This window comes from Zalophus californianus, chromosome 8, assembly GCF_009762305.2.
Source record: "Zalophus californianus isolate mZalCal1 chromosome 8, mZalCal1.pri.v2, whole genome shotgun sequence".
Taxonomy (NCBI): Eukaryota; Metazoa; Chordata; class Mammalia; order Carnivora; family Otariidae; genus Zalophus; species Zalophus californianus.
Window position 1 is genome coordinate 118,900,915 of NC_045602.1, and position 27,504 is coordinate 118,928,418.

Below are 27,504 nucleotides of genomic sequence, written 5' to 3' on the forward strand. Positions count from 1 at the left end.
ATGAGCCACCAGAGGGAAGCCGGGGGAGGTGGCTTATTCAGAAACTTGCCAGTTGGTTTTAAGATTTCGTTTTTGCGGCAATGTAAGTCATAGTCACATGAGTTCCATCGTAATGCTCCTTTCCTGACTGACACCCTCACAGGTGCAACCCCTGACTGGGCCAGGGGACTCGGGAATTTGGGGCAGTTAGAACTGCAAGTGTTCAAAACTATGTAAGATAACCTAATTTGGGGGGGTCCTGGGTGGCTCAGTGGGTTAAGTGTCTGCCTTCGGCTCAGGTCATGATCCTGGGGTTCTGGGTTCAAGTCTGGCATGGCATCGGGCTCCTTGCTCAGCGGGGAGCCTGCTTCTCCCTCTGCCCCTCCCCCTGTTCGTGCTTTCCCTCTCTCTCTCTCTCTCTCAAATAAATAAAGTCTTTTTTAAAAATCTAATTTTTTGACAAATCATCCACCTATGTGTTTTGGCTGTTGCTTAGAGCTATCTTCCTTGTACAGACGCAGACATCTGACTCGGGGGGCCCAGGAAAGTAGAGTTAGGGTGAGGACTCGGGGTGACAAGTCCTCCTGGGAACTGCCCCAAGTAAGGGGAAGAAGTCTTGTCTCCATGAAAGGCGGTGTGACTTTGACAGGGACATAATGGCTCAGTTTCCTCAACTCCAAAATGGAGAATAATCACCCCTCCCTCTCATGCCTCCCTCGAGGGTTGTTTTTACGCCTGGAGATAATATATGTAAAGCGTCTGGCACACAGTAGATGTTCTGTACGGGGCCACTGTTTTCACTCTTAAACAAGCCAGAAGGATTCTTGTTGTGGATGGGGGCGGGAAGGGAGAACCTTTTAGAACCGGACAAAGAGAAGGAAGAAAAACAAAACAAAAGCTAAACAACTCAGGTCTTACATCCTCCTTGCTCAGCGGGCTTCATTAGACTTTCATAAAATTAGAGTCTGGGAGACCGGGCGCCAGGGGGCTGATGGGGACTCAGCAGGAGAGAAGCTGGCCTCCCCCTCCGCAGCCCCGCCCCTTCTCTCATCACCATGGAGACCGAGCTGGCTGCCCGGCGGGGTTCCCGCCCACCCAAGGCTTAAAGCTGCGGGCAAAGGGAAGGGCAGGGGCCGAGCAGACAGAGACCCGACCGGAAAGCGTGAGTGGGGGTGGGGAGTGTCTACGTACCCCCCCACCCCCCCACCCCCGGAAGCGCTGAAGAACTCAGGCTGAAGTGGGACGCTCCTGGCGGTCTGGGGTCTGCGTTTGAGTCGCAGCTCTGCTAGCGGCTAGCTGAGTGACTATAGGAAGAACATTTCCCCTCTCCAAGCCGCAGGTTCCACATCTGTCTAAGGAAGGGGTATAAAGGAGCAAAAACAAAAGCTGGGTGAAGAAAACTGTAGGATGAGGAAGCAATGATATATGGTGTGTGTAGGAGGATATTTAGTGCTGGGGGAGAACATTCACTACATACTGATTACTGAGAAAGGGGAACTTGACAAAACTGACCAGTGTGATCCCATTTTTGTTTATTAAAAAAAAAAACACACACACACTCTATGCTTACCAATCCTGGGGGAAGGGATACTCTAAAAGACACAAAACACCTCTGCTTGTCTCTAGAACCGGGGATCGCACGCAATTTTTATTCTCTTGGTTCTTTCTCACATTTTGGCTGATGAACCTGGATTACTTTTAAAGTCAGAGAGACGTTAATAGCTACCATTTCTGTGCTTATTATGCGGGGGCGGGGGGGGGGCATTGTGCTAAGTGCTTTACATGGCTTAAAGCCCTTTCTGTCTTCACAGAAATCCAAGGAGGGTGGGTACTCTGATTATCCCCACTTTACAGAAGAGGAAATTGAGTTTCAGAGAGGTTAAGGGGCTTGACCAAGGTCAAACCACCAGAGAGTGGCAGAGCTGAGATTTAAAACCACAGCTAAGATACTGGACTCCAAAATTCAAGCATTTAATTATTACCACTACTGTCTCTTAGGACAAGAAAATGCTAAAGGGCCTGTTATTTAAAATGTTTTACTATGGAAAATATCAAGGATATCAAAAGTGGAAAGGAAAATATAACTTCCAGTTGTAAAGTGAGTAAGTCCTGGGGATCTAATGTACAGCATGGTAAGTATTAGTTAAGAATACTATATTGTATACTTGGGATTTGCCAAGTGAGTAGATTAAATGTCTTCCCCCACACTGTGTGAGGTGATGGATGTGTTAATTAGCTTGGTTGTGGCAATCATCACGTTGTATCCTGTAAATGTATACAATTTTATGTGTCCATTATACCTCAGTATGGGGAAAAAAAGAAAAATGTAATAAATCCTGATGTACCCAGGACCCAGCTTCAGTGAAGCTTTTAGGTGGAGGGATTTGGGTGAGGGCTCAGGGAGGGGCATGGGGATGCTTAGGGAGGAGAATGATGCCAGAACCAGAAGTCTCATCCTCTTATATACACACATACCACACACACGTCCCACACATGCCCCCCCACCACCCCCATACACACACATCCCACACTCGACCCCCCCATACACACCACACACACACACACACACACACACACACGCACATAGACACACGCATGCGCACCCACAGGCAGGCACACCCCCCCACACACCGCGTCCCCCTCCCAACTCCCAGGCTCCCCTTCTGGCTGCCCCGGGGGCTCCAACCATGACAGGCAGCAGTCCTTCCCCTCTCCCGCCCCACCCATTTCCTTCCTCCTTTCTACATCCAACTGGCTTGCGTTTCCCCAGCCAGGTCCTTTATAGATCCCTGGCTCCCCTCCAAGGCCTCCAGGCTTTGGCAGCGTCGGAGAACGAAGACATGGCCAGAGAACCTGACAGCGTGCTGAGATGGGCAGCCCTGTTGGTGCTCGCCACCCTGGGCACAGCTGTGATGGCGGCCACCAACCCCGGCGTCGTGGCCAGGATCACCCAGAAAGGCCTGGACTACGGTAATCAGATGACTTTCCTTCCCTCCTCTTCCACCCTTAAAGAGCACTTATTGAGCACCTGCTGTGTGCAGCCCTTTAATTCCAGTGCATAGCCTGCTCACTGCTCCTCAAAGGAGGCCCTCTTACCCCCATCGTATAGATGAAGAAACTGAGACTAGGTGAGTTGCCCAAGGTCACAGAGCTGCAAAGTGGCAGTGCTGGGATCAGAGTGTTGGTCTGGAGGACTCCAAGTCCAGCGCTCAGGCCCCCGAGGGTCCTTGCGGTCCCTTCCCTCTCTCTACCCAGCTGCCAACTCAGGCTTCTAGGCCCTTCTCTTCCCTCCAGAGCTGGTTCTCAGTCTTACCATTTGCCTTGAGATCCCTGGCTCAGTCTCCAGCATGGGCAGAGCCCAGGCCCTGTGAGGAGGCTGAGTGATGAGGAAGGGGAGAATGAGGAGAGCCTTCTTCAAGGTCTCCTCCAGGGTAGGGGCTTGGCACAGCCCTACTGTGCACATGACCCATCTGGATGCCCCAGAGAGGCTCCCTCCAGGCCACTCACCCAGGCCCAGACCTAGGAAAGTGTGGCCTGGAACAGCCCCATGCTGACCCGCTCGGATCTGGGCCAGGCGCTTTACATACCCCATCTCCTTTCATCTTTATGTCAACCCTGGGTGGGACATATTGTTAACTAGCAACAATTCACAGATGAGCAAACTGAAGCTTGGAGGAGGGACTGGGAAGTAACGGGGCCTCCAAAGGAGATGCATTATGAGAATGATGACAAGGCGGATTGCTCTTGTCTGCTGGCTCAGAGCAGGTTCCTGGGGGAAGTGATGATAGAGCGGACGGGAAGTTGACCAGGTGAAGGTGGGAGGGGAGGGTCTTGTAGGTAGCAGGAATGGCCCAAGCAGAGGTTCGAGTCCTGGCAGAGTCGCAAAAAAAAAAAAAAAAAAAAAAAAAAAAGAATGGCACAAAGATCCTGCGGAGAGTGAAGCCAAAAGTCAAAGAGGTGGCTTACCCGTGAGGGCATAGCGCCAAGGGAGGTGCAGAGTCAGTGTTCCAGAAAGACTCATAGGACACATGACTGGGTGTTTAAGGTGATATTTTAGACCAGGGATTGGCAAACGACAGCCCTCAGGCCAAATCTGTCCCACCACGTGTTTTTGTATGGCCCATTGAACTAAGAATGGCATTTACGTCTTAGATTTTTAAATGGTTGGAAAAAAATCAAAAGAATAATATGTCATGACGTGCGAGTTATATGAAATTCAGATTTTAGTGTCCCATCAATAAAGTTTTATTGGAACATAGCCACACCCATCCATTTACATATTGTCTGTGGTTGCTTTCCGACAATCACAGCAGAGCAGAGTGGGTGTGACAAAGACAGTATGAGCCACAAAGCCAAAGATATTTGCTATCTGAGCCTTTACAGAAAACCCTCACTGACCCCTGGTATGGACAGGGACAGGCTGAGCCTCTGACCATCACCCCTGTTCTCACCCTTCAGCCTGCCAGCAAGGAGTGGCCGTACTGCAGAAGGAGCTGGAGAAGATCAAGATCCCGGACTTCTCGGGAAGCTTCAAGATCAAACATCTCGGGAAAGGACATTATAGCTTCTACAGGTAAGGCCTGCGGAGCTCAATCCTTAGCGTACAGAACTTGTGGCGTCTGGGGCCACCAAGACCTAAACCACAGAGCCCCAAACTCCTAAACTCAGAGAGGTTAAGGTCCACAAACTAGTGTTGACACCACCCCAAGGGGATATAATCCCCCAAGCTGAGTGTGGAGGAGGCCACAGAAGGTACTCACCATGACTCCCAAGGCACGGGGAATGAGTCATGAACCCCCAAACTCTGTGCTAGGCCCATATAACAATAGGATTGGGGGGGCTGTTTTCAAGGACAGGAAGCCTAATCTAAAATGGCCCAAGACAGAATTTATTGGCTTACATGCTTGAGACATCTCTGGAATAGTCTGGCTTCAGGTTCAGCTTGAGGTAAGCCCCAAATGTCATTGGACTCTCTTTTTGCCTTGCCACTTTTCAGCATCTCTTCCCTTGGGAAGGTCCAGTTCTCAGGTAGGGGGTCCCCTTGAAGATGCAAGATGGCTACTAGCCTTTCCTCAGCACTGAGAATCCTGTGGAAGGAGAGCACTTTTCCCTTGCAATTCAAGCAAAACCCCTAAGATTCCCTGTGATTGTGCCATCTTTGGTTATGTACACATCCCTGAACCAATCACTGTGGCCAGGGAATACCCTCCACTAACTAGCTTGCGCCCGAGTCCAAAGCTCCACCCCGTGAAGGTGGAGGTGAAGTCAACTTTCTTTGGAGTGACAGAGAGTAGATGTGAGGGGGGGTTCCCCCAAAGTAAAAAGGCAGCTCTAGTACCATGAGAAGGGGGTGTGGGTAGTGGGAAGAAAACCCCCAAATGTCTTCTACATTTTATACACCTATTCATTCAACAGATATTTTTGAGCACCTACTATGTGTGTGTTGCAGCAGGCTTTGCTGTAACAGTGAACCGAGAGAGACACATTCCAGCCTTTTATAGAACTTGCAGCCAGTTGAGATTACATGTATTATCCTCATTGATCGTCACACTTCCTGCAAGATGGAGATTATTATGCCCATGTTACAAATGAGAAAACCAAGGCTCAGGATGATTAAGTGACATGCCCAGGGTCACCAATAGTACACTGAAGAACAGGATTCTAATGTAGATTTGTCTGACTTTAAAGCCTAGCTACTCTGCCCAAGGCCCACAGAGTTTCCAAGGCTGCTCTTACAGCTTCTGGGTTCTCCTGGAATGGGTACAGTGCAGGGTTGAGGGTGGGGGTGGTTTTGCACTTACCATTAACTGAGTCCTTGTGTGGACCCCCAGGAGGCTAACAGAGCATTTCTTCTTCACAGCATGGTTGTCCGTGGATTCCAGCTTCCCAGTTCCCAGATAAGACTAGTGCCCAATAAGGGCCTTGATGTCTCCATCATAAATGCCAACATGAAGATCAGTGGAAAATGGAAGGCCCGAAAGAAATTCATGTGAGTTTCCAAGCTTGGGGTTTATTGAGTGTGTGGGGTGAGCTCTTGGTGATATTTGGAAGGGGTGAGAGCCAGGATCACAGGAATGCCAAATTTTTGCCTAACCTATCACCACTTGTCCCCACAGGGTTCCTGGGGGCATTTTTCATGTATGAAGTTTCAACATAGCCTTGATTAATAGCTGAGGATTTGTCCACATCACAATGCAAAACACTGTCAAGAGTTGGTACATGTAGCTTAGGGCGGAAGGCTAAGTGGGATCATTCATTTACCCCTTTATCAGTTGGCTATTGCTATGTAACAAAACACCCTCAACTCAGCCCCTGAAAACAACAATCATGTATTATCACTTTGTATCTATGTGTCAGCTGGGGTTCTGCTGATCTGGGTTGGGCTCAGCTGAGGCAGCTCTGCTCCACATGTATCTCTTTCTCCTCCTCCTTAGACCAGTGGGCTACTCAGAGCATATCCTTGGTGATGGCAGACGTGCAGACAGGGCAACTGGAAACACATAGGTCCCCCTAAGGCCTAGACTCAGAACGGGTCTATGGTCAGTTCTACTCATATGCCATTGGCCAAAGTAAGTCGTGTGGCCAAGCCCAAAGTCAAGAGCCTGGAAATGCACACAGCTCCCCCCAAGATAGGGAAAGGGGTGAAACATTGAGGCAAATCATCCAGACTACAACTCTAACGCTACATATTGGGTTCCCCACAAGGTGAGCCTTCCCTCTAGTGGTGGTGGCTCAGAATGACCGATCACTTCCTCGACTTCTTGGTGGGGAGTCCAGGGGCAAAATGGAGGGAGGAGAAGGCACTCTGGGGAGAGGGACACGAATCTGCCCTCCCGTACAAGGACTGCAGGGTCTGTCCCTTCCCCACAGTAAGAATCGCTTAGTTCTTCATGTGGGCTCTTTTGCATCTATCATTTCACTCACTGATGGCAAAAAAAAAAAAAAAAAAAAAAAAAAAACTTCATCATATTGAAGGAGAGTTGACAAAATACATTTAGGTCCACTATCTTACCCAAACTGGTTTCGTCCCTGAAGGAGAAGTTATTAACCCCATTTCACTAATGAGAGCATTAATTAATTAAAGTCCTGGACCCCCAAGCCCCCAGATTTTTAGGGGCAAAGCCAGTGTTCCACCACTAGCCAAGGGTCTAGGTGAGGCAACTGGACCTCAGAGCTGTTAAGACACCCAAAGCCACTCAGCAAGGGCAGAGGCAGTGCGTCAGAGCAGCATTCCACCAGGCGGACACGGACCCACACTTCGCTCAGTGCTGTGTGACCTTGGGCAGGCTGCCTCCCCTCTCTGAACTCCATCTCAAATAGCAAAACCTACCTGCCAGCGCAAGCTTGCAGTTTGAGTGGCAGTGGGGAAGAAAGTGCTTGCTCCAATTCTTTTGTCCGTGTTTTCCTTCAGCAAAGTCAAGGGCAACTTTGACCTGAGTGTGACGGGCATCTCCATTTCGGCTGGTCTGGAGCTGGGCTTTGACCCCGCCTCAGGCCTCCCCACCGCCACCTGTTCCAGCTGCAGCAGCCATATCGACAGTGTCCGCGTGCACATCTCAGGCGGCAAGATAGGGTATGATCTCCTGGGACTGTGGGTGGGAGGAGGGACCTCAGGAAGCACTGTCCTAATCATCTCTGTATTCAGAAAACATGCCAAGTGCCCCCTCCTTGCCAGGTCTCGTACAGGGGCCTCAGGTGTAGGGCAGGGACAGGGTCCATGGACAGAGCAGACACCCTCCCTGCCTCAAGGAGTCGCTTGTTCATCCAACATTCATTCAACAGACTACTGAGCATGTATGATGCCCCTGGCTCTGGGCTACCCACTTTACGTGCACCAAAACTATACAATCCTCACCACCTATCCATAGGCATGTATGTATCCACTCAAGAAATGTCATCTAAGAATCTGTTGTGCACCAGGCTCGTGCTCAGGAAATAGCAGTGGCCAATTAAAATTCAGCAATAGCTACCAGCGGCACACGTCATTGTGTGCCAAGCATTCTTTTAAGCTTGTGAATTGTCTCAACCAATCCACACAATGAAGTTAGTCTATTACTACCCCCATTTTCAGAGGAGAAAACCAAGGCAGAGAGAGAATAGGAAATATCCTGAGTTTTCAAACCTAGTGAATGTTGAAAAGGGATTCAGCTCAGAACTCTCTGGCTGTAGACTCTTAGCCACACAGCCGTTCTCTTGAAGCTTCCTGCCCAGTGGGGAAGATAAACATTAATCAAACCATTGCGCTGGTGAATGGCTCACAGTGAATTACAAAAGGATATAAGAACTAAGAAAAAGAGGCACAAAGTGCTACGAAGACATAGAACAGGAGGATCTGACCTAGTCTGGAGGCTGGCTGGTTCTTCCTTGATGAAATGACATTTGAACTGAAATGAAAAGAATAAGTAGGAGTTAATTAGGTGGATGTTGGGGACAGGGGGTGTTTTAAACAGCAGGAACAGCATGTGCAAATGCCCTGTGGTGGGAGGCAGCACAGAACACAAGAGGATACAGCAGAACAGTGTGGCGGGAGTGCCAAGAGGGAGAGCAGTAACAAGGAAAGAGGCTGAGACAGGGTGGGGGTCCAGCTATGCACCAATTGAGGAAATAAACTCATAAACGAGTCACTGCACCCAGAGGGCCAAGTATCTAATGGGGGTGTATGTGTGCAGTTAAAGCCCAGGAACAAGGGTGCCTAGGGTATTTAGAAGGGGAGGAAGGCTTCCCACATGAGGCAGGCTCCCGAATGCAGCCCCGGGACACTTGGGAAGCCTCATGCATGTCTCCACATGTCAATCTTCAGGTGGCTGATACAACTCTTCCACAAAAAAATAGAGTCTTCGATCCGAAATACCATGACCAGCAAGGTAAGACCGACTCAGAGCGGGCGGGGGGCGGGGGGAGGCCTCAGTGTATGCATCACTGAATTCTTTGGCTCTCACCCCAGAGGACCAGTCCTCTGTGGTCCTCACAGTTCTTTGAAACCACAGGTCCAACTTAGAAACCAGTCATGAGGAGTCCAGCAAGAGCCAAGAAAGGGTCCCAGCATACAGCCTCAGCGGACTCGCCCCACTCCTGCTACACCACCCCTGCTCTTCCTTCCACATTCCTTCCTTCAGGCAAACTGCCTTCTCCTGCCTCGCCCTGCTTCTTCTCAAAGTCCTCTGGCCTCCTCCCCCATCCCTGCCACACCCCAAACCCCTTTCTGGGTGTTCCCCATCCGGAAGACGGAAGACGTGCAGTTGAGGAAGCTGGTAGGCTAGAGTGCCAGCAAACCATTCCCTAGGGCTGGGACTGGTACCAACCAGCATTCCCAACCCTGCCCTTACCCTAAATCCACCCAGGCCAGCTTCTTCAGTTGAGAAAAAGGGGCCATTCCTTGCCCTGGTTTTCCATGAATGAACCATTAGCTCCCAGGAATGCCCTGAGCCTGTCTCACAGGCCAAGTGAGTCAAGGGCAATGGGGAGCCATTGAAGATTTTAGGCAAGGGGGTGACCTGGCCAGATCTGTGTTTTAGAGAAATTTCTGGGGTTGCCATGAGAATGACTGGAGGGGCCAAAAGATGGGGCAGGGCATGTCAGGGAGACTGAGGAAGCTGTATGGTCTTCTGGATGCGAGCCACTGGGTTTCCAGGCGAAGGCACCAACGATGGGGGTAGGGAGACATCAGTCAAATCAGATCATCAGTCTGAAGGCATTCTATCAAAGTCTTAAAACAAAAAAACAGTGCATGGTTGTCACAATGCATAATAACACAGTAGATTATAGAATGGGTTTCAGAGTCAGAATCTCTGGGTTTTAATTCTGGCCCCAGGGCCTAACTAGCTTTGTAACCTTGAGCAAGTATCAGAACCTCAGTTTCGCCATTTGCAAAATGAGGACGTTAATACCTCTGGCACCAAGCTGCCGGAAGGATTACTGAGGTAATGCAGGTGGTGTGCTCACCCCCCAGCCTGGTTAACCCATGGTTCAACTGTCTTTGCAATTAAGTAATAGTAAGAGGAGAATGTTAGCATTTAGCACCGGAACTATCAAAAGAGAGTATTTCTTGGTAACACCATAAGAGTGGCCCCCCAAAAGCAGCCAAGCTAAAAAGTACGAATGCACTGCTGTCAGATAGCAATGGTGATGGGGAGAAGGCGCAAGAGGGCACTACGTATATGGGGTGGGCTCGGCACAATGCCTAGAACTCTACAAGGATCCCAGCACCTAATCCACACAAAATCCTTATGACCGGTGGCGGGGGTCATGATTTTCCCCATTTTACAGATGAGTAAACTGAGGCACCGAGGGGGAAGTGATAGTACTGAGGTTCAAACCCAGGCCATCCCACCTCAGAGGTGAAGCTCTTAATCATAATAAGATATTCTTTAGAAGACAGTGCTGGCTTGAGTGGCTGGCTGAATGGATGGATGGATGGATGGATGGATGGATGGATGGATGGATAAAGGAGAAGTCAGGGTATCCATGATAGTAGCAAGAACTAGAAATGAAGAGGAGTGAGCTGGGCAGTTGGCTCCCCAGGAATGCAGAGCGAAGAGTAGGTGTCTGAGGGATGCTCTGTGTGTCTGTGGGGGGGGGGGGGGGCTGGGGGGGAGGGCAGGTAGGAAGGAGCATAGAGGGGCTGTAGCAGGAAGATGGGCTCCAGGCTGTGGTGTGATTTGCTGTGGTTTGGAGCCATCTGGTGGCCCTCCTGGGTGAGTGGCCTCGGAAGGCAGTAGCCCAGGTGTTCAGCCGGGCCCTAGCTCCCAGATGTGCTGCCCCCCTCACCCCTGGGCCATGTGGCAGAGTCACAGGCTCCTAGAGGATGATATTCTTGGGGCGTGCAGAGTCACACATCTTGTGTGATAGAAACACTCTAGGAAACCAGTGTTCTCCCTCCTACATTTCTGTCCTTCCTCCCTCCCTCCTCCCTTCCCTCCCTCCCTCCTCCCTTCCCTCCCTCCCTCCTTCAAAGAAACATTCAAGGAAAAGAAAACATGTCAGGTTCCTTATTCCCAAAGGACAGTTTCCATTAAGGGCAGCCCTCACTGATCACTTCTTTGGTTCTCTCCAGATCTGCCAGATAGTGACCAGTTCCGTGTCCTCCAAGCTGCAGTCTTATTTAAAGACACTGCGAGGTGAGCACTGGGTGAAGTCAGGACAGCTGGGGTACAAGGGGCAGGGGGGCTGGGAAACAGGGACCGTGTGCTGGAGCCAGCGAGTTCCCCAAACTGCTGGCTGGGTTCCCTCCCTGCAGACTAGGCTGGGCAGCACATGGTGTGAGCACATTGAGCACGTTTAAGATGCCTTCCGTCCGTCCCCAGGCACCGCCCAAGCCCCGCCCCCCAGCCACCCCCCACCCAGGGATTTGCAGTGTCCAAGGTTTGGCCTCAGCAAGGAGGAAAATGATTTGGGTTGGAGTCCCAGCTCCATCACTCACCCGCTGTGCCGTCTTGGACAAGTTACATTGCTGAGCCGCATTTCGTCCCTTCTAACATGAGAAGGAAGGGCTTAAGGAGGGACTCATATTTATTTATTTATTTATTTATTTATTTATTTATTTATTTATTTTACTTTAAATTTTTTATTGTTATGTTAGTCACCATACATTACATCGTTAGTTTTTGATATAGTGTTCCATGATTCATTGTTTGTGCATAACACCCAGTGCTCCACGCAGAACGTGCCCTCTTGAATACCCATCACCAGGCTAAGCCATCCCCCCACCCCCCTCCCCTCTAGAACCCTCAGTTTGTTTTTCAGAATCCATCGTCTCTCATGGTTCATCTCCCCCTCTGATTTCCCCCCCTTCATTCTTCCCCTCCTGCTATCTTCTTCTTCTTCTTCTTCTTTTTTTTTAACATATATTGCATTCTTTGTTTCAGAAGTACAGATCTCTGATTCAACAGTCTTGCACAATTCACAGCGCTCACCATAGCGCATACCCTCCCCAATGTCTATCACCAGCCACCCCATCCCTCTCACCCCCCACCACTCCAGCAACCCTCAGTTTGTTTGGGACCCGTATTTATTTAATTCTCATTGATGACTGCTGAGAAACACAGAAACCATTCGGACCTGAGCCAGCCTGGACTCAGCCTGGGGTATTATCACTGCTAGCAATAGTCCCTTTGGCTTCTGAGCCCTGACCATGCACAGGGAGTCTGTGGGGTCACTAGTATTACTTTGTTCTACCAATGACAAAAAGTGGCTTAGAGACATGAAAGGACTTGTCCAAGATCATAGAGATTTCAATTCAAGCCCTCTGCTCCTTGACCGTATCTTGGGGCTGTTGGAAGAAGGGAAGGAGATGATGTCTGTTTATATGCAGTGTGGGGTCATGTCCCTCCCTCAGGGAGGGCTCCCTGGAGGAGGTGGGAAAGGAGCCCACACTACAGTTCTTGATTCAACTTTGGCTGATGCTGACACTGCATCTCGGGCCCCCAAAATGCTGCTGTGCAGAGCCAGCTCATAGTCCATCTTCTTCCCCTCTAGTGACAACCAAAATAGATAAGGTCGCTGGGATCAATTACTCACTGGTGGCACCTCCGACAGCCACGGCTGACAACCTGGACGGGCAGCTGAAGGTGAGACTTACACCGAGAGACCCTCAGGCCTTTGTCTTGGACCTTCCTGGGGCTCCTCATCATCCTTATCTCTGCACTTTCTCCCTGCTCCAGACTCACTGGCCTCCCCACTACTCCTGAACCACCCTATGCACGCTCGCTCCCCAGGGCCCTTGCACTTGCTCCTCCTTCTGCCCAGAAGGTCTCACCCAGATATTCACATAAGCTCTCCCTTCCATCTTTCCAGGCTTTACTCAAATCTCCCTCTCCCTAGAGAGACCTTCCCAGACCACACTCACTGAAACAGTTCCCTCCTTTCCCTCCATATCCATTACTTATGACTAACAGCCCCCAACACGCGCATGCACACACACACAGTCACACGTCTGTCTCCCTCTGTGATGAAAGAGGAGGGGCTACAGCTGCTTTGTTCCTGACTGCTGGTCAGGAACTCCAGGTGCAGCACCGGGAGCTATGCTTGGTATCTACTTGCTGCTTAGTAAATATTTTGATTGGATGGACAAATGGAGGGAGGGATGGGTGGAGCTTCACTTCATGCCACTCTCCCTTCGCTCACCACCCTCCAGCCAGACACACTGGCCTTGCACTTCCTCAACACACCAAGGTCATTCCCACCTTAGGGGCTTTGTCCTACACCTTCCCTCCCCCTTGAACTGCCTTCCCTCGCATGCCCTCCTCTCCCCAACTGGCTTCTTATACTCCAGGTGGGTCTGTGCTTGGATATCACTCCCAGAGCAGCCTTCCCTGACTGCCACAGCTGGAGTAGGTCCCACCCCTGCATTCCCTCCGGATGTCCCTCATTCAGTCCCTCCACAACTAGTGACTGGCTTGTTTGTTACTGTTTACTTGTTTGTTCTAAAACGTGTTTGATATAGAAAAGAACATTTAGAAACTACAGAGGAGCAGAGAAATAAATAGGAAAGAAAGAAGGAAGGAAGGAGAGTGAGAGAGATTACCCAAATATTACAACTCAGAGATATACACTATTGACACACAGATTAGATCCCCCCAACCTTGTCTCTACCAAGACACTGGAAAACACACACACACACGCACGCACGTGCACGTGCGTACGCATAAAAAAATCCCACATATAAGACATAGGAATACACACATACATGTATTTACATGAGTCTTGTTATACATACTGTCTCACAACTTTTCAAAATGGAACAGCGTAGCATGAACATCTTTCCATGAATTGTCCTCCTACAGCCCTTTTACTGGCTGTTGGGTCTTTCTGGTGGACACTTGTGATAAGGTTTGTGGACAGTGCCGCCTTCTGGGACATTGGGCTCTGTCCATTTTCTCCAAACATGTAACCAGAGCTGCCATGAACATCCTTGTCTCTGGATCTCTGCCCATCCTTGACTATTTCCTAGAAGTGGCATTGCTGGACCAAAAAAAAAAATCTAAGTGATACAATGGAATAAAGGATTAAAATGATACATAGTTATTTTTTGTGAATGAGGACGTCCCGTTTCCTGGCCGCCCCAGGCTCCTGCTCAGAGGTTTAAGGCTGTGAGCCATGGAGTGCGTTAACCTCCCGGCTCCCTGGTTCGAAGCATGCACATACACACAAGGGCAAACCCATCTGGTTTTGCTGGTGATCCATTTTCATGAATGGATACACTCTAGCCTTTCACTTGCTTTTCTCTGCTAAAGATATGCATTGCAGTTGGCTCCTGGTTGGCACACGGACTTATCATTTTTAAGAGTTGCGTGGTATTCTGTAAGATGGGTGTCATGGTGTTTAATTTTTAATAATGAGATGATTCAAAGGTACAGAGAACCCACCACCCAGATTTAAGAAATGTTACCATTTTGTCATATTTGCCTTTGATTTTTTTTTGAGATGAAACATTCTAAAAATAAATCGCTGAGGCCACTTGGGGCCCCCTCTACCCCTGAGGGAATCACAGATATGATGCTGGTTTGTCTCCTTCTAATTTGTGTTCTTATACTTTTACTACATATCTATGTGTGTCAATAATTCTTGCTTAGTATGTTTTATATGCCTTTAAATTTTGCATAAATGGTATTCTACCATATGTATCTATCTACAATTTGCTTTTTTATAACTCAACATTGTTCTTTCCTAGCTATCTGCTTTTGCAGCCATTGCCAAATTGCTCTTCAGAAACTTATTAAACATAGACTCCCCAGCAGCATATGAACACTCACAAAAACTGGATAGTGTGAGTTTGAAATACATGTGCACTTAAAACAGTTTACCTCTCTCTTCACAATTTTGCTAATTTGACAGACGAAAACAAACAAACAGAATCTCATTGTTGTTCGGTGTAATTTCTGTACTCATTGGCAAGGCCAAAGCCAAGCCAATGGCGCAACTGGGAGTATGCCAGGTGGTTGGGAGTGTTGCCCGAGTGACCTTGGGCACGTCACTTCACCTCCCTGTGCCTCAGTGTCCTCTCCTGAAAAATGAGCATCATCATACCTGCCTTGCAGGATTGGCAAGAAAAGCCCCTAGAAACTAGCCCCCTGGAGGCACAGGATACTATTGTTGGTTTCTGGTTATGACTTCCTCCTCTGTGAGTGCATGATTGGTTTCCTCAACCCATTTTCTCCCGGGATGAAGACATTGAGTTATAATTCCTGAAGGAAGCCCAGGCTCATCCTGTCTCCTCCGCCCCCAGGGGGAGTTTTTCAGTGTGGCACACCCTGGCCCCTTTCCCTTCACCTCGCCAGCGCTGGCCTTTCCCAACGACCATGACCGTATGGTGTACCTGGGCATCTCCGACTACTTCTTCAACACAGCGGGGTTCGTGTACCAACAGGCAGGGGTCCTACACCTGACCATCACGGACGACATGGTAAGGCCGGGCTAGGGGTAGATGCAGGATGAGTGTGGGGCTCAGAGCCCAGCAGACCATCTGGACTCGAACCTGTGTTCACATGGCAGGGGGATCATAGTCCAGCCTCTAGAGGCGGCCAGACCTGAGTTGGAATATGGGCCCCCCCTTTCCTAACTGGGTGACCTTAGGCCAGTCATTCAACCTCTCAGAACCTGTTACCTCACCTGTAAAACACCAATACCAGTATCTCTCTCCCAAGCATGTGAGAGGGTAGAATGAGATATGAATGCACAAGGAGCACTCAGCACATGCTGAGCAGGTAGGAAGTCCTCAATGAGGGATGAAAGTTGCAGCCAACATTGCCCGAGTACTTGCCCCAAATCCAGTGTTTTGTTTTGTTTTGTTTTTTAAGATTTTATTGAGACACAGCGAGAGAGGGAACACAAGCAGGGGGAGTGGGAGAGGGAGAAGCAGGCCTCCCACTGAATAGGGAGCCCGATGCGGGGCTCGATCCCAGGACCCTGGGATCATGACCCGAGACGAAGGCAGATGCTTAACCAACTGAGCCACCCAGGCGCCCCTGCCCCAATCCAGTCTTAGCCTCACGTCGCCATTATCATTATCGTCAGTGTCTCTGTTGATATACTCATGGCTGAGCCCTGTTCTGGGCCTCAGTTTACCCATCCTCTCCAGGTCTAGATGCAGCCTGGTTACCAACCATGTGGGGTTCCACCCACACTGCTCCTGGAAGAGGATGTAGGGGCACCAAAAGGATGCTGAGCCCCCACATGTCCCCTGGAAATAAACAAAGACCACCAGAATGAGAACTCTTCGGGGCAAGAGAGTCAGCCACCCACACCTGCATTTGGCAGAGACGAATGCACGCAGAGGAGGGGGGATTGATGGCTTTTTATCTTTACAACTATGTTCCCGTAGAGGTTTTGAGCATGGGCAAGCTGGACGTGAGCTAATAGAAGCTGGGCATCCTATGTGATTGGTGTGAAGAGCATATTTGAGTTTTTTAGGGCAAAAAAATAGGGAAGCTGGCAGCAACTGAACGTGTCCTGACTGTTCTGGGCTGATGGCTGCAGAAGTTGTGGGTCAGCGTTTTTGTCATGGATGGCTTGGCCATTGTCTGTGCATTCAATCTCTCACCCCTCATATGGAATTTGTCCCCCTCTCCAATCTATAACATAATCCTCCAAGATACTTTTCTCTTCTTCCCTTGCTACAGATACCAAAGAAATCCAAATTCCGACTGACAACCACATTTCTTGGAACCCTCATACCCGAGGTAAGAAGGAAGTTGCTCCCTTTTGTCCCCTCATGAGGCAGCTTGGGGGTGCCGGGGAGGACTGAGCTCTGCTGAATGGCCTGAGGAGAGCCCCCCCCTCCAGACCCAGAGGCAACCCAGCTTGAGAGTGGAAGCAGCCTTGTGCAGCCCCTCCTCCCTGCAGAGAGAGGCTCCAAGCACCCAGGCGACCAGACGTGAGGGTAGACGTTGGGGGCTTATCCACTCAATGAACATTTATTGAGTGCTTACCGTGTGGCCAGGGCTCTGCTCTTGGCATCTAGCAAAGCAGACCGTATCCCTGCCCTCCTGGAGCCCCAGTCCAGTGAAGAGAGAAAATTACCCTTCAGGCACCCAAAACAATTAAAAAGAAGGTGCTCCCCATGACACATGAAGCCAATGGATGGATGAGGTCGCTTCAGACAAAAGCCTCAGTCTCAGTCCGCTCGGGCTGCCATAACAAAGTGCCACAGACCAGGGGGCCCCCACAACAGGAATGTATTTCTTATGGTTCTGGTGGCCGAGAAGCCCAAGGTCAAGGTACCCACAGATCTGGGTTTGGGTGAGGGCCTCTTCTTGGTTAATAGATGGCTACTTTCTTGCTGTGTCCTCACATGGTCGTTCCTCTGAGCTCATATAGAGGGAGAGCAAGCACGCTCTGGTGTTTCTCCTTATGAGGACGTTAATCCTATTGGATCAGGGCCCCACCCCTATGACCTTATTTAACCTTAATTACTTCCTTAGTGCCTCGTCTCTAGCTACAGCTGTACTGGGGGTGAGAGCTTCAATACATGAGTGTGGGGGACACAAACATTCAATCCATAACAGCCTCTCCAGCAGTGGCACTTCTGGAAGTTTCTATACAGGGAGTACTGGTGTGGGGAGGCGTGACTGGTAGGGGGATCAGGGAAATCTTCTTGAAGCTTTATGGCCTAACAACCACATTGTTTTTCTGAGACGGAGAGTCTACCTGGTGGTGGGGGGGGAGGGGACTGGAGGCTAGAAGAGATTGGGTTGTCACCAAATCCCTCCTCAGTTCCCCCAGGAGGCCCACACTGCTCTGTGAAGAGGTGACATTTGAGCTGATCCCTAAAGAAAGGGAGAGAGCCAAGCTGGGAAAGAATGGGGGTAGAAGCATTCAGTGAGAGGAGCAGAGAGTGCAAAGGGTGTTAGATGGGAACAGAGTGGGTCGTATGTTTGGGGAACAGAAAGGAGTCCCATGTGGCTGGAGCTGGAGAGCAAGGAGTAGAGGCCTATGGGGGGAAGCTGCAGGCACCGAGTCCCACTGAGTGAAGTCTTTACGATTTAGTCAAGAAGCAACAGGAATACATTGGAGGTGTTCATGCAGGGTCAAGACAAGATGGGATTTAGAAACAGTTGAATAAAACTGTCACTTTGTTGGTTGTCCCCACTGGGGGCTGCAGGTGGCCAAGATGTTCCCCAACATGATGGTGCAGCTCAACATCTCGGCTTCGTCCCCACCGCACCTCACCGTGCTCCCCACTGGCCTCATCTTCACCCCTGCCCTGGAGGTCCAGGCCTTTGCTGTGCTCCCGAACTCCTCCTTGGCTTCCCTCTTCGTGCTTCACCTGGTAAGCTCTTCCCAGGTGTGGGCAGATGAGGGCACTGCCCTCGGAGTTGGGGGACCAAGGTGAACCATGCCTAGATTCAGATGCTCCAGGACCTGAGACCAGAGCCGCTGTACTAACTGCTTCTGGCTTCTGCAGGCATTCATGGCTTCAGTTCTTCCCTCCATCACTGGCTTGAAATATGTGTACTGTTTCAGGTTCATTCACTCATATCTTTGGTCATTCAATTATGCATTTGTGAACTTGTTCATTCATTCAATTATTCATTACGTTGCTAACTTGAAATATGCTAGACCTGTTCTGGTTCATGCACACATTAATTTATTCCATTATTCATTTATTCATTCACTTATACCTTTGTTCAATTAATCATTTGTATATTTGTTAGTTCACTCATTCGGCACTTATTTATGCATATCTTTGTTTATTCCTTCATTTGTGTGTGTAATCCTTCATTTATGCAAGTGTTTGGCCCATTGCTGATTTTTGCATTCATTCATCTGCTCACGCTGTCACTCCGCGAATATTTGGTGGCACCCACTGTGGCCACAGAGGTGAAGGCCAGACTGTCTCCCCACCAGGGGAGCACTCAGGCCTCAGGCAGGTCTGCCATCTCTCAAGTTGAGACCCATTTTCCCCACTTGGTCAATTAAATGGGTTCTGAGGGGTCTGCCCCGGATCATGCAGACAGTGGGCAGGAAAGTTGAGGTGGGGAGCTCAGTTTTCTGATTCAGTAAATATTTGTTGACTGAATGAATGAATGAATGAATGGCTTGAGAATAGGGCTGGCCTGGACTCCAGTCCTGAGGTCAGTCTCGCCCAGCCCGTGCAAGTGGCCTGGAAACCTGAAATTTTCCCTAGGGCAGTGGGAGAAAATGGTAATTAGGGGACAGCCCAGGACTCACCAACAAGCCCAAAGCAAAGGAAGAGCCCCTCCTCCTTGGTTTCCGTGTGGGCTCCTCTGCCAAGCCTTTGTGAAGCTGACCCTCCCATCTTGGAGACCTTGCCAAGGCCTCGGCCCCTGGCTCAGGGGATTTCACTCTTTGGATTGCTGCCTTGCAGAGCACGAATGCTTCGATGGAGGTCAGCGCCACGGCTGACAGGCTTGTTGGAAAGCTCAGTATGGACAGGTAAGTGGCCGCCCACCCACTCTTGGGGCCCATGGGCTAGCAATGGCCCCACAACACACCAAGCTCTATGTCGTTGCTCTCCTGTTCATCCATCACATTTAAGCCTCAGACGGTGTGCGGTGGGCACCAAAGCCCTGCTCTGCAGATAGTAAATCTGATGTTCGGAGATGAAGTGGGCCACCCGAGGTCATACACCGTAGGTGACCAGTCATCATGGTTTGCCTGCAGTCTCCCAGTGTTAGCACAGAAGGTCCTGCACCCCGGGATGCCCCTCGGTCCTGGGCAGACTCATGGCTGTGCGGGGCCAGAAGGTGATTCTACTCAGCGCTGACCCTCAGCGGCGCCCAGCCACCTCTGTCCCTGGCCTGCCTCAGCACGTGGAAAACCCACATCCTTTTCTTCACAGCCCATCCGTGGGCCGTGCTCAGCCGCCTCGTGCTGGGAGAGCCCCAACAGCGGCGGCTGTGGTTAGGCATAGGGACTCTGGGGTGGAGGCTACCTGCATGCAAAGCGCAGCCCCCCTCGGCCAACACTCTACTCAGCAAAATTCCATTGCCCTGGCTTCGAAAGAAGCCCGATGATGTAAAAGAAACATGCCCGATGGTTGTTCTTTGCCAAGAGCGTTGTAGTGAGGATGAAATGAGGTATTAACATGCATTGAAGTGTGGAGAACACAAGGGATATAAGGGCTCAACAAGCAAGAGCAAGAGAGGGACACACAGAAAAGAGAAAGACAGCAATGGGGGGAGAGAGAGGGAAAGTCAGAGACGCATGGAGAGACTCTCAGAGAGAGACACACACAAAGGGAGGAAGGGAGGGGAGAGACAGAAAGAGAATGAGAGCAAGAGAGACTGACAGATGGAGAGGCAGACACAGAAGGAGGAGAGAGAGGGAAGGACACACACAGAGGAGGAGAAAGGGAGACCCTCGCGAGTCAGTGTGATGACCCCAATGGTTAGACCTGCTGTCTGCCTCTGAATCATGCTCACGCTGTTTAAATTGAGTCTTGACCTACATTCTTGCCCACTTCCGCCTTCTCTGCAGCACAGAGCTGTCCTTCTTAACCTCGAGACTGGCTCCTGAGGTTTACACGCTGCTTATTTCTCCTGGCATCATTCTGACAAGTGTTACTGCTTCGGATACATGTGGATTTAATTTCCCTTGAACACCCATGAGCCTCTCAAGTAGAGGAGTCAGAGACGATACAGCTGGGTGAGGGCTGAGCAGATGCTCAAATGTGCAGGGGTGGGGTGTGAGAGTCCACAGAGCAGGAGTCCTGGGGCTCCCACCTCTTGATGAACAAGGGTGAGCTTTCAAGCTTTGTAGGGTATTGGAGACAAGAGCTCAGGCATCAGGAGATCTGTTGAAATTCTACTTTGCTAATTGTTCATTGTACGACCTTGGGCAAGTTGTCTGACATCTCTGAGTGTCAGTTTCCTTATCTGTAAAATGTGAGTGATGGCCCTTGCCTCTGAGGGTGTTATAGGATTTCCATGGGGTAAAGCACACAACATAGTGAATGATAGGGTTCAATAATTAGTCATTTAAATCCCCCTTTTCCTTAGATCACTGTTAAAATGCCATAAAGACAGTAAAGAGGGGATAGTTTATTGGCTCTGGTAATTGAAAAGTGTAGGGTTTCAGGCAAGGGTGGATCCAGGTGTTCAAATGATGTCCTTAGGATTCTGACTCTCTCCATTTCTTGGTTCTACTATCTCCTATGCTGGCTTCATTTCTCAGCAGGCTGTCACCAAGTGGTGACAAAAATGGTCACCAGCAACATTAGATAAAGGGCTAGTATCCAAAATCTATAAAGAACTTATCAAACTCAACACCCAAAGAACAAATAATCCAATCAAGAAATGGGCAGAAGACATGAACAGACATTTTTCCAAAGAAGACATCCAAATGGCCAACAGGCACATGAAAAAGTGCTCAACATCGCTCGGCATCAGGGAAATCCAAATCAAAACCTCAATGAGATACCACCTCACACCCGTCAGAATGGCTAAAATTAACAAGTCAGGGAACGACAGATGTTGGCGGGGATGTGAGAAAGGGGAACCCACCTGCACTGTTGGTGGGAATGCAAGCTGGTGCAACCCCTCTGGAAAACAGTATGGAGGTTCCTCAAACAGTTGAAATTAGAGCTACCATTCGATCCAGCAATTGCACTACCAGGTATTTACCCCAAAGATACAAATGTAGGGACCCGAAGGGGTACGTGCACCCCAGTGTTTATAGCAGCAATGTCCACAATAGCCAAACTGTGGGAAGAGCCAAGATGTCCATCGACAGATGAATGGATAAAGAAGAAGTGGTATATATTCACAATGGAATATTATGCAGCCATCAAAAGGAATGAGATCTTGCCATTTGCAACGACGTGGATGGAACTGGAGGGTGTTATGCTGAGTGAAATAAGGCAATCAGAGAAAGACATGTATCATATGACCTCACTGATATGAGGAATTCTTAATCTCAGGAAACAAACTGAGGGTTGCTGAGTGGTGGGGGGTGGGAGGGATGGGGTGGCTGGGTGATAGACATTGGGGAGGGTATGTGCTATGGTGAGCGCTGTGAATTGTGCAGGACTGTTGAATCACAGATCGGTACTTCTGAAACAAATAATGCAAGATATGTTAAGAAAAAAGAAAAAGAAGAAGATAGCAGGAGGGGAAGAATGAAGGGGAGTAAGTCGGAGGGGGAGAGGAACCATGAGAGACGATGGACTCTGAAAAACAAACTGAGGGTTCTAGAGGGGAGGAGGGTGGGGGGATGGGTCAGCCTGGTGATGGGTATTAAGGAGGGCACGTTCTGCGTGGAGCACTGGGTGTTATGCACAAACAATGAATCATGGAACACTACATCAAAAACTAATGATGTAATGTATGGTGATTAACATAACAATAAAAAAATTAAAAAAAAAAGGTCACCAGCAGCTCCCTAGTTTTCCTGGAGAAAAGAGAACACCTCATTCCCGGTATTTCCAACAGTCCTTGGGGCAAACTCTCATTGAACCAGCATGGGTCACGGGTCCATCCTTCCAACAATCACTGTGTTAGGGGAGGTGGACTCTGCCCTTTGGCCAGCCTACCCCAGAGCTCAGCACTAACAATGTAGGGAAGGGGTGATGCCCGCAAAGGAACAATTAGGGAGCTGTGACCAGAGGAAGGGGAATGGATACTGGGTGGGAAAACCGGGCGGCATCCACCAGAGAGGGCCCCTTCTCCCCAGCAACCGGACTCTAACATAGGTCAGGCAAAAGGTGATCTCAGCTTCCTCCTCCTCTTCACACAGGCTGCTCCTAGAACTGAAGCACTCGGACATCGGCCCCTTCTCGGTGAGTCTGAGGTCCTTGGTGGCTCCCTCCTTCCGCCGATCTTGAGATAACTGTCCTGAGGGCCACAAAGGCTCCTGGCATCATTTTCGGAGGCCACCTGTTCATTTGCATATAATTTGCATGTGAAGTAATGGCCAGAGGAGTTTTGTGGGCCCACAGACCTAAGCTAGAATCACTGCTCCATGCTTACTAACTGTGGGCCTTGGACAAGTCACTTACCCTCTCTGAACCTCAAACCTTCCCCCAAATCAGGCATAATCCTTTCCACCTACATGAAAAACCAAATGAGGGTGGGGTAGCACGTGATGGGGAGGCACACAACATAGTGAATGATAGAGTTCAAAAAGTAGCCATTTATTTCCCCCTTTCTCTTAGATCACTGTTAAAATGCCATAAAGACAGTAAAGAGGGGATAGTTTATTGGCTCTGGTAATTGAAAAGTGTAAGCGTTTCAGGCAAGGGTGGATCCAGGTGTTCAGATGATGTCCTTAGGATTCTGACTCTCTCCATTTCTTGGTTCTACTATCTCCTATGCTGGCTTCATTTCTCAGCAGGCTGTCACCAAGTGGTGACAAAAAGCTCTTACGGTGCCCGAGATCTTACAGTGGCTTGACTCAGCCAGTAACTAACTTCCGTTTCTGCAGAAAATAAAAATGTAAAGTTCTCAGATTCGTAGACAGAAGGGCACCACATTTTATGAGCCCAGGGATTTAGAGCCTGGGGAAGGAAACTCAATTGCTCCAGAAAAAAAAATGTACATATTTACAAGTTGTAAATGTCACCAGGCAATCATCTTGAGGGTGCTACATTATTTTTGAATATTTTTTTACTATTGCAAAAGTAGAAGATCTACATCCTAGAATAATCAAAACCTACAGATTTGCAAACCAAAGAGAATAAAAGCCATTCCTATTTTTGCCACTTAGTTAATCATTTAGAGTATATCCTTCCTGACCTTTTGCTATGCATATTCAATAGGACAGTGGAATTATGTGGTTTCCATAGCCTGCTTTTTCTCGCTCAAAAATATATCATGAATATCTCTGTGTGGATAATTAAATTCCTACAATATTATTCTTAACAGTTGCATCATATTTCCTAGAATCAAAGCGCCACCATGTCCCCCAGATAATTTCCCAATTGTTAGACATGTAGGCTGCTGTTAATTTACTGTTTTGGTTGAATTTATGGCTCTGGTGAGCATCCTTGCATCTTAATTTTTACCTGCGCCCTACATCGTTTCCTTAGGGTGAATGCCTTACAAGCATATTTGCTGGCCTACCAGGCACACACATTTTTTTTTTAATTGGAAATAGAGACAGAGAGAGAGAGAGCAGGGGGAGGGGCAGAGGGACAAGCAGACTCCCTTGAGTGCGGAGCCCGGTGTGGGGCTCGCCACAGGGCTTGATTCCAGGACCCTGAGATCATGACCTGAGCTGAAGTCAGATGCTTAACCGACTGAGCCACCCAGGCACCCCCAGGCACACACATTTTTAAGGCTTTTGTTGAACATGGCCGAATAGAACCTCAGAAAGCTTGAGCCAGTTTGTCCGGCAGCAGCATCTGAGACCATGCATTTTCTCACTCAAAGGTTTTCATGTCTAAATACACTGATGACCTTCCTTTCCTCTGCCTTGTACCTTACATCTAGAACATGCTTTATACAGCTGGAACCTGGGACACCGGGTCTAACGCTTGGGGGCCCTGATTGGGCTGCAGAATTTTCCCATCATCCCCTGTGTCCCTCACTCAGCAATTTTCCCAGCTTTGAGGTTGCCCCGAGGGAAAGGGAGGCTGGCAGAGGATGCCTGACGACACCGAGGTGCCCTGACGTGGGCCCCGTCCTCCTGATTTCCAGGTTGTGGTGCTGCAGGCTATCATGAATTATGTTCTGTCCACGACTGTGATTCCCAGGATTAACGGTAAGGAGCTTTGGAGAATGAGTGACTTTTAGTCCCAGGGGAAGCAGGTGGGGCTCAATCCTAGAGTCACCTAATACCTGGCCCAAGTTATGGAGGCTGGAAGGTGGTCACGTCAAATGAACCTTCGGTGGCATCTGTCCCGGAAAAGGGATGGAGAAAAGGGGCCGCCCTCACCTTGAGCTCCTATTATGTGCCCATCTATTATTCCATCCAATCTTTAAGACAGCCCCAGGAGATGAGGGTTTTCAGGGGAGGAAATGGGAGATCCGAGAAGTCAGGTGGCTTGCTGCAGGTCACAGAGAAGGTGAGAGATGAAGCCGGAGCCCTCAGCATTTTCCCACCTCTGAGAGAAGCTCCAGGGAAGAAGGGCTAACCTTGGCTCCCGGCTTCCGCTCACCACACTGATAAAAACCTCACCTTTGTGGAGCCAGGAGCAAGAGAGCTCAGAGAGGCCCACAGACTGCAGGCCAGAATAGTTAGAAATTATAAATCAAGACACAAATGAGTCTCAAGACTACGACGTCTCTTCCTACCTTGACACATGTAGCTTCGAAATGACCTGGGAGAATGGGGTTGAGTTTAGAATTCTCTGGAGTTCCATGTCAGAATATGGTGGGATGGGGTGGGGAGAGCTGGTCCCTGGCTACTCTGGTTTCACCCTAAACATTGAGGGTCTTCGTGCGCACGCCAGTAGATACCCCCAGTCACATGCCCCAGGCTATCTACCCCCGACCCCTGCAAGCAGCCTCCCCGGCCATGTACATCAGCACTGCAGTCACCCTCGGGAGAGTAGACTTGGGGAAGAGGCTTACATGGGTCCTGAATGTGGGCTTGGGGCTGATGGGGCGGGAAGGCCAATTTCCCAGGTCCCTGGAGCGTGGCGAAGAGTCAGGGTCTCCAGAACAGCCTACACTTCAAGCCTGCAAGCACCTGCTGATCCCTGCCCAGAGCCAGGCACGCAGGTTCAGGGAGGCCGCCCGCCTCACCCGGCTCTTGGGCTGGCCTCCGCCTTCCCTCCCCTCGTGCTGACCTCATCCTCCATTGCAGAGTGGCTGATGAAAGGCTTCCCTCTCCCGCTGCCCGCCAACATCCAGCTCTTCAACCTGGTGCTTCAGTCCCACCAGGTAGGTCCAAAGGTCCCTTTTCACCCAATGTCCCTCAACAACAGCAACCTGTTTCCAGAAAGCTTCCTGTGGGCAAGCCCTGGATCAAGCACTCTCTACCCTTACAGCACCCTGTAAGGTGGGTGGCTCTTAATGAACAGGGAAGAAAGGGTCAGGCTCAGAAAAGCCACACAGCTCTTCAGGCAAGTCCAAATTCACAGCCAGGTCCCTGCTTTGAACCATTGGCTCTGAAGCATCCCCCCCCGCGCCCCCCCCCCCCCCCCCGCTCCGGAAAAACTGGAGCTCGCTTGGTGGCCTCAGAGCCTCTTTTATAAGTGGATGTCTTTACATCTTTGATGTAAAGTGGCATGCCTCCCAGGGGGTAAAAAGAGAGGCACCAAGTGGAGATCTATGTCCCAGAATGGACGACTTTCTCTTGCCTGTCCCCCAGCCAGACCCACAGCAGCCTCTGAGACTAGTTAGGAATGCTTTCTTCTACTAGCTTGGAATGTTCCCTTTCCTGGTTTTCCAGCTACCTCTCTCTGGGTCCATGCAGTCCTCCTTACTGGTTCTTCCTCCTCCCTCCTTCCCCATCCTCCCCTTTCCTCCCCTTCCTCTCCCTTCCTCCTCCTACCCGCAGAAGTTCTCCAGGATTCCTGCCCAGGCCTCTGTCCTAACCCACTGTGAGCTTTCCCTGCCGGCTTTCATCAGCTCAGGTTAACAGCCATCTTGGTGCCACCCAGAGATGCAGACATGCTTCCAGTTTTTTCTCTGCTCCCTCCACCCTGAGGCCTTTTAGCCCAGTCAGTGTGTCCCAACAAAACTGGTAACTGGGCCACGAAGCTGCCACCCACTATTGCTTCCTTACCTTACCTTGCTCAGCAGCTCTCCCGTTAACCTTGTGGCCCTTGTTGGAAGCGGCCACATTACCCGGACTCCCTGCTCTCCCTCAGCCCCAATATCCAGTCAGCCAGCCCCCAGTTCTTCAGCTGAGGCCGTAGACTAGCTGAGAAAGCACACACATGCGCGCGCGCGCGCACACACACACACACACACACACACACACACACACAGAGCCCCCCCCAGTCCCCCACGTTTTACCAAGTTCGTCCTTGACAACAACAACAACAAAAAAGACCCCATGGCACAATGCAATTTCTTCATTTCTCAAAATTCTGAGTGAAGGGCAGGAAGGAGCAAAGAAAAGTGGTTTCGCAGCCTTGATGGGAACAAGGCTCCCTTGAGCTGCCATGAGGCAGGGATGACAAATGAAGCCCCCCCCCCGCCCCCGCAGCCCATGGCCTCCCACATCTGCAGCTTCACGATGCCGCCAGCCACTGACACGCAGGCCCCAGCAGCTACATCCCGAGGGCCCCCCACTCACCCCGGCCTCTGTGCCCGCAGACAGGCCCCGCTCGGCTCCCCTTCCCGGGGTGGGGGGGGGCAGGCTGCTCCCAAAGTTTCCTTTGAAACCCCAGTAGCATGGTGCTCAGAGACCAGGGTGCACTCCCTGCTGATGACAGTGCTCTCATCTCTCCCTAGAATTTCCTGCTGTTTGGTGCAGATGTTCACTACAGCTGAAGTCGTCATGGGTGCCGGGGGGGCCATCAGCCCTGCCAGGAGGGGGCGGGGTTGTTGGCACCCACTCCTGATGTGCCCGTAGGGGCACAGGCTGCCTTTCCCCAGCCCTTTTACCAGAGATTCTTGCAAATTTCTCTGAACTCAGATTCGGAAATGATCTAAATACAGAAACTTCGTTCCTTGA

General features: G+C 50.1%; 1 protein-coding gene across 3 annotated transcripts; it reads left to right on the forward strand.

The window, feature by feature from the left end:
- Positions 1-1,211: 1,211 nt before the first annotated feature.
- BPI (bactericidal permeability increasing protein) lies at positions 1,212-27,504 on the forward strand. Of its 3 annotated transcripts, none has more exons than XM_027622910.2 (17): positions 1,212-1,407; positions 1,978-2,077; positions 2,754-2,949; positions 4,438-4,552; positions 5,840-5,968; positions 7,391-7,552; positions 8,780-8,843; positions 11,033-11,096; positions 12,454-12,545; positions 15,203-15,379; positions 16,596-16,655; positions 18,077-18,244; positions 19,304-19,371; positions 22,672-22,714; positions 24,573-24,636; positions 25,684-25,760; positions 27,282-27,504. In XM_027622910.2, exons 2-17 carry the CDS (start codon positions 2,021-2,023, stop codon positions 27,318-27,320), a joined length of 1,575 nt encoding a protein of 524 aa, XP_027478711.2. In that variant the 5' UTR covers positions 1,212-1,407; positions 1,978-2,020; the 3' UTR covers positions 27,321-27,504. The 3 variants fall into 3 exon arrangements, with proteins under 3 accessions (XP_027478711.2, XP_027478713.2, XP_027478714.2); XM_027622912.2 differs by having other exon boundaries at positions 1,392-1,407; positions 1,978-2,111; positions 2,750-2,949; XM_027622913.2 differs by lacking the exon at positions 1,212-1,407 and having other exon boundaries at positions 2,750-2,949.

Excerpts from the sequence above, each read along its gene's own strand:
- BPI (XM_027622910.2), top strand. The coding sequence starts at position 2,021 with ATGGAAAATATCAAGGATATCAAAAGTGGAAAGGAAAATATAACTTCC. Across the intron at positions 5,969-7,390 it reads AAGGCCCGAAAGAAATTCAT|CAAAGTCAAGGGCAACTTTG; the intron begins GTGAGTTTCCAA and ends GTTTTCCTTCAG. Across the intron at positions 7,553-8,779 it reads ATCTCAGGCGGCAAGATAGG|GTGGCTGATACAACTCTTCC; the intron begins GTATGATCTCCT and ends GTCAATCTTCAG.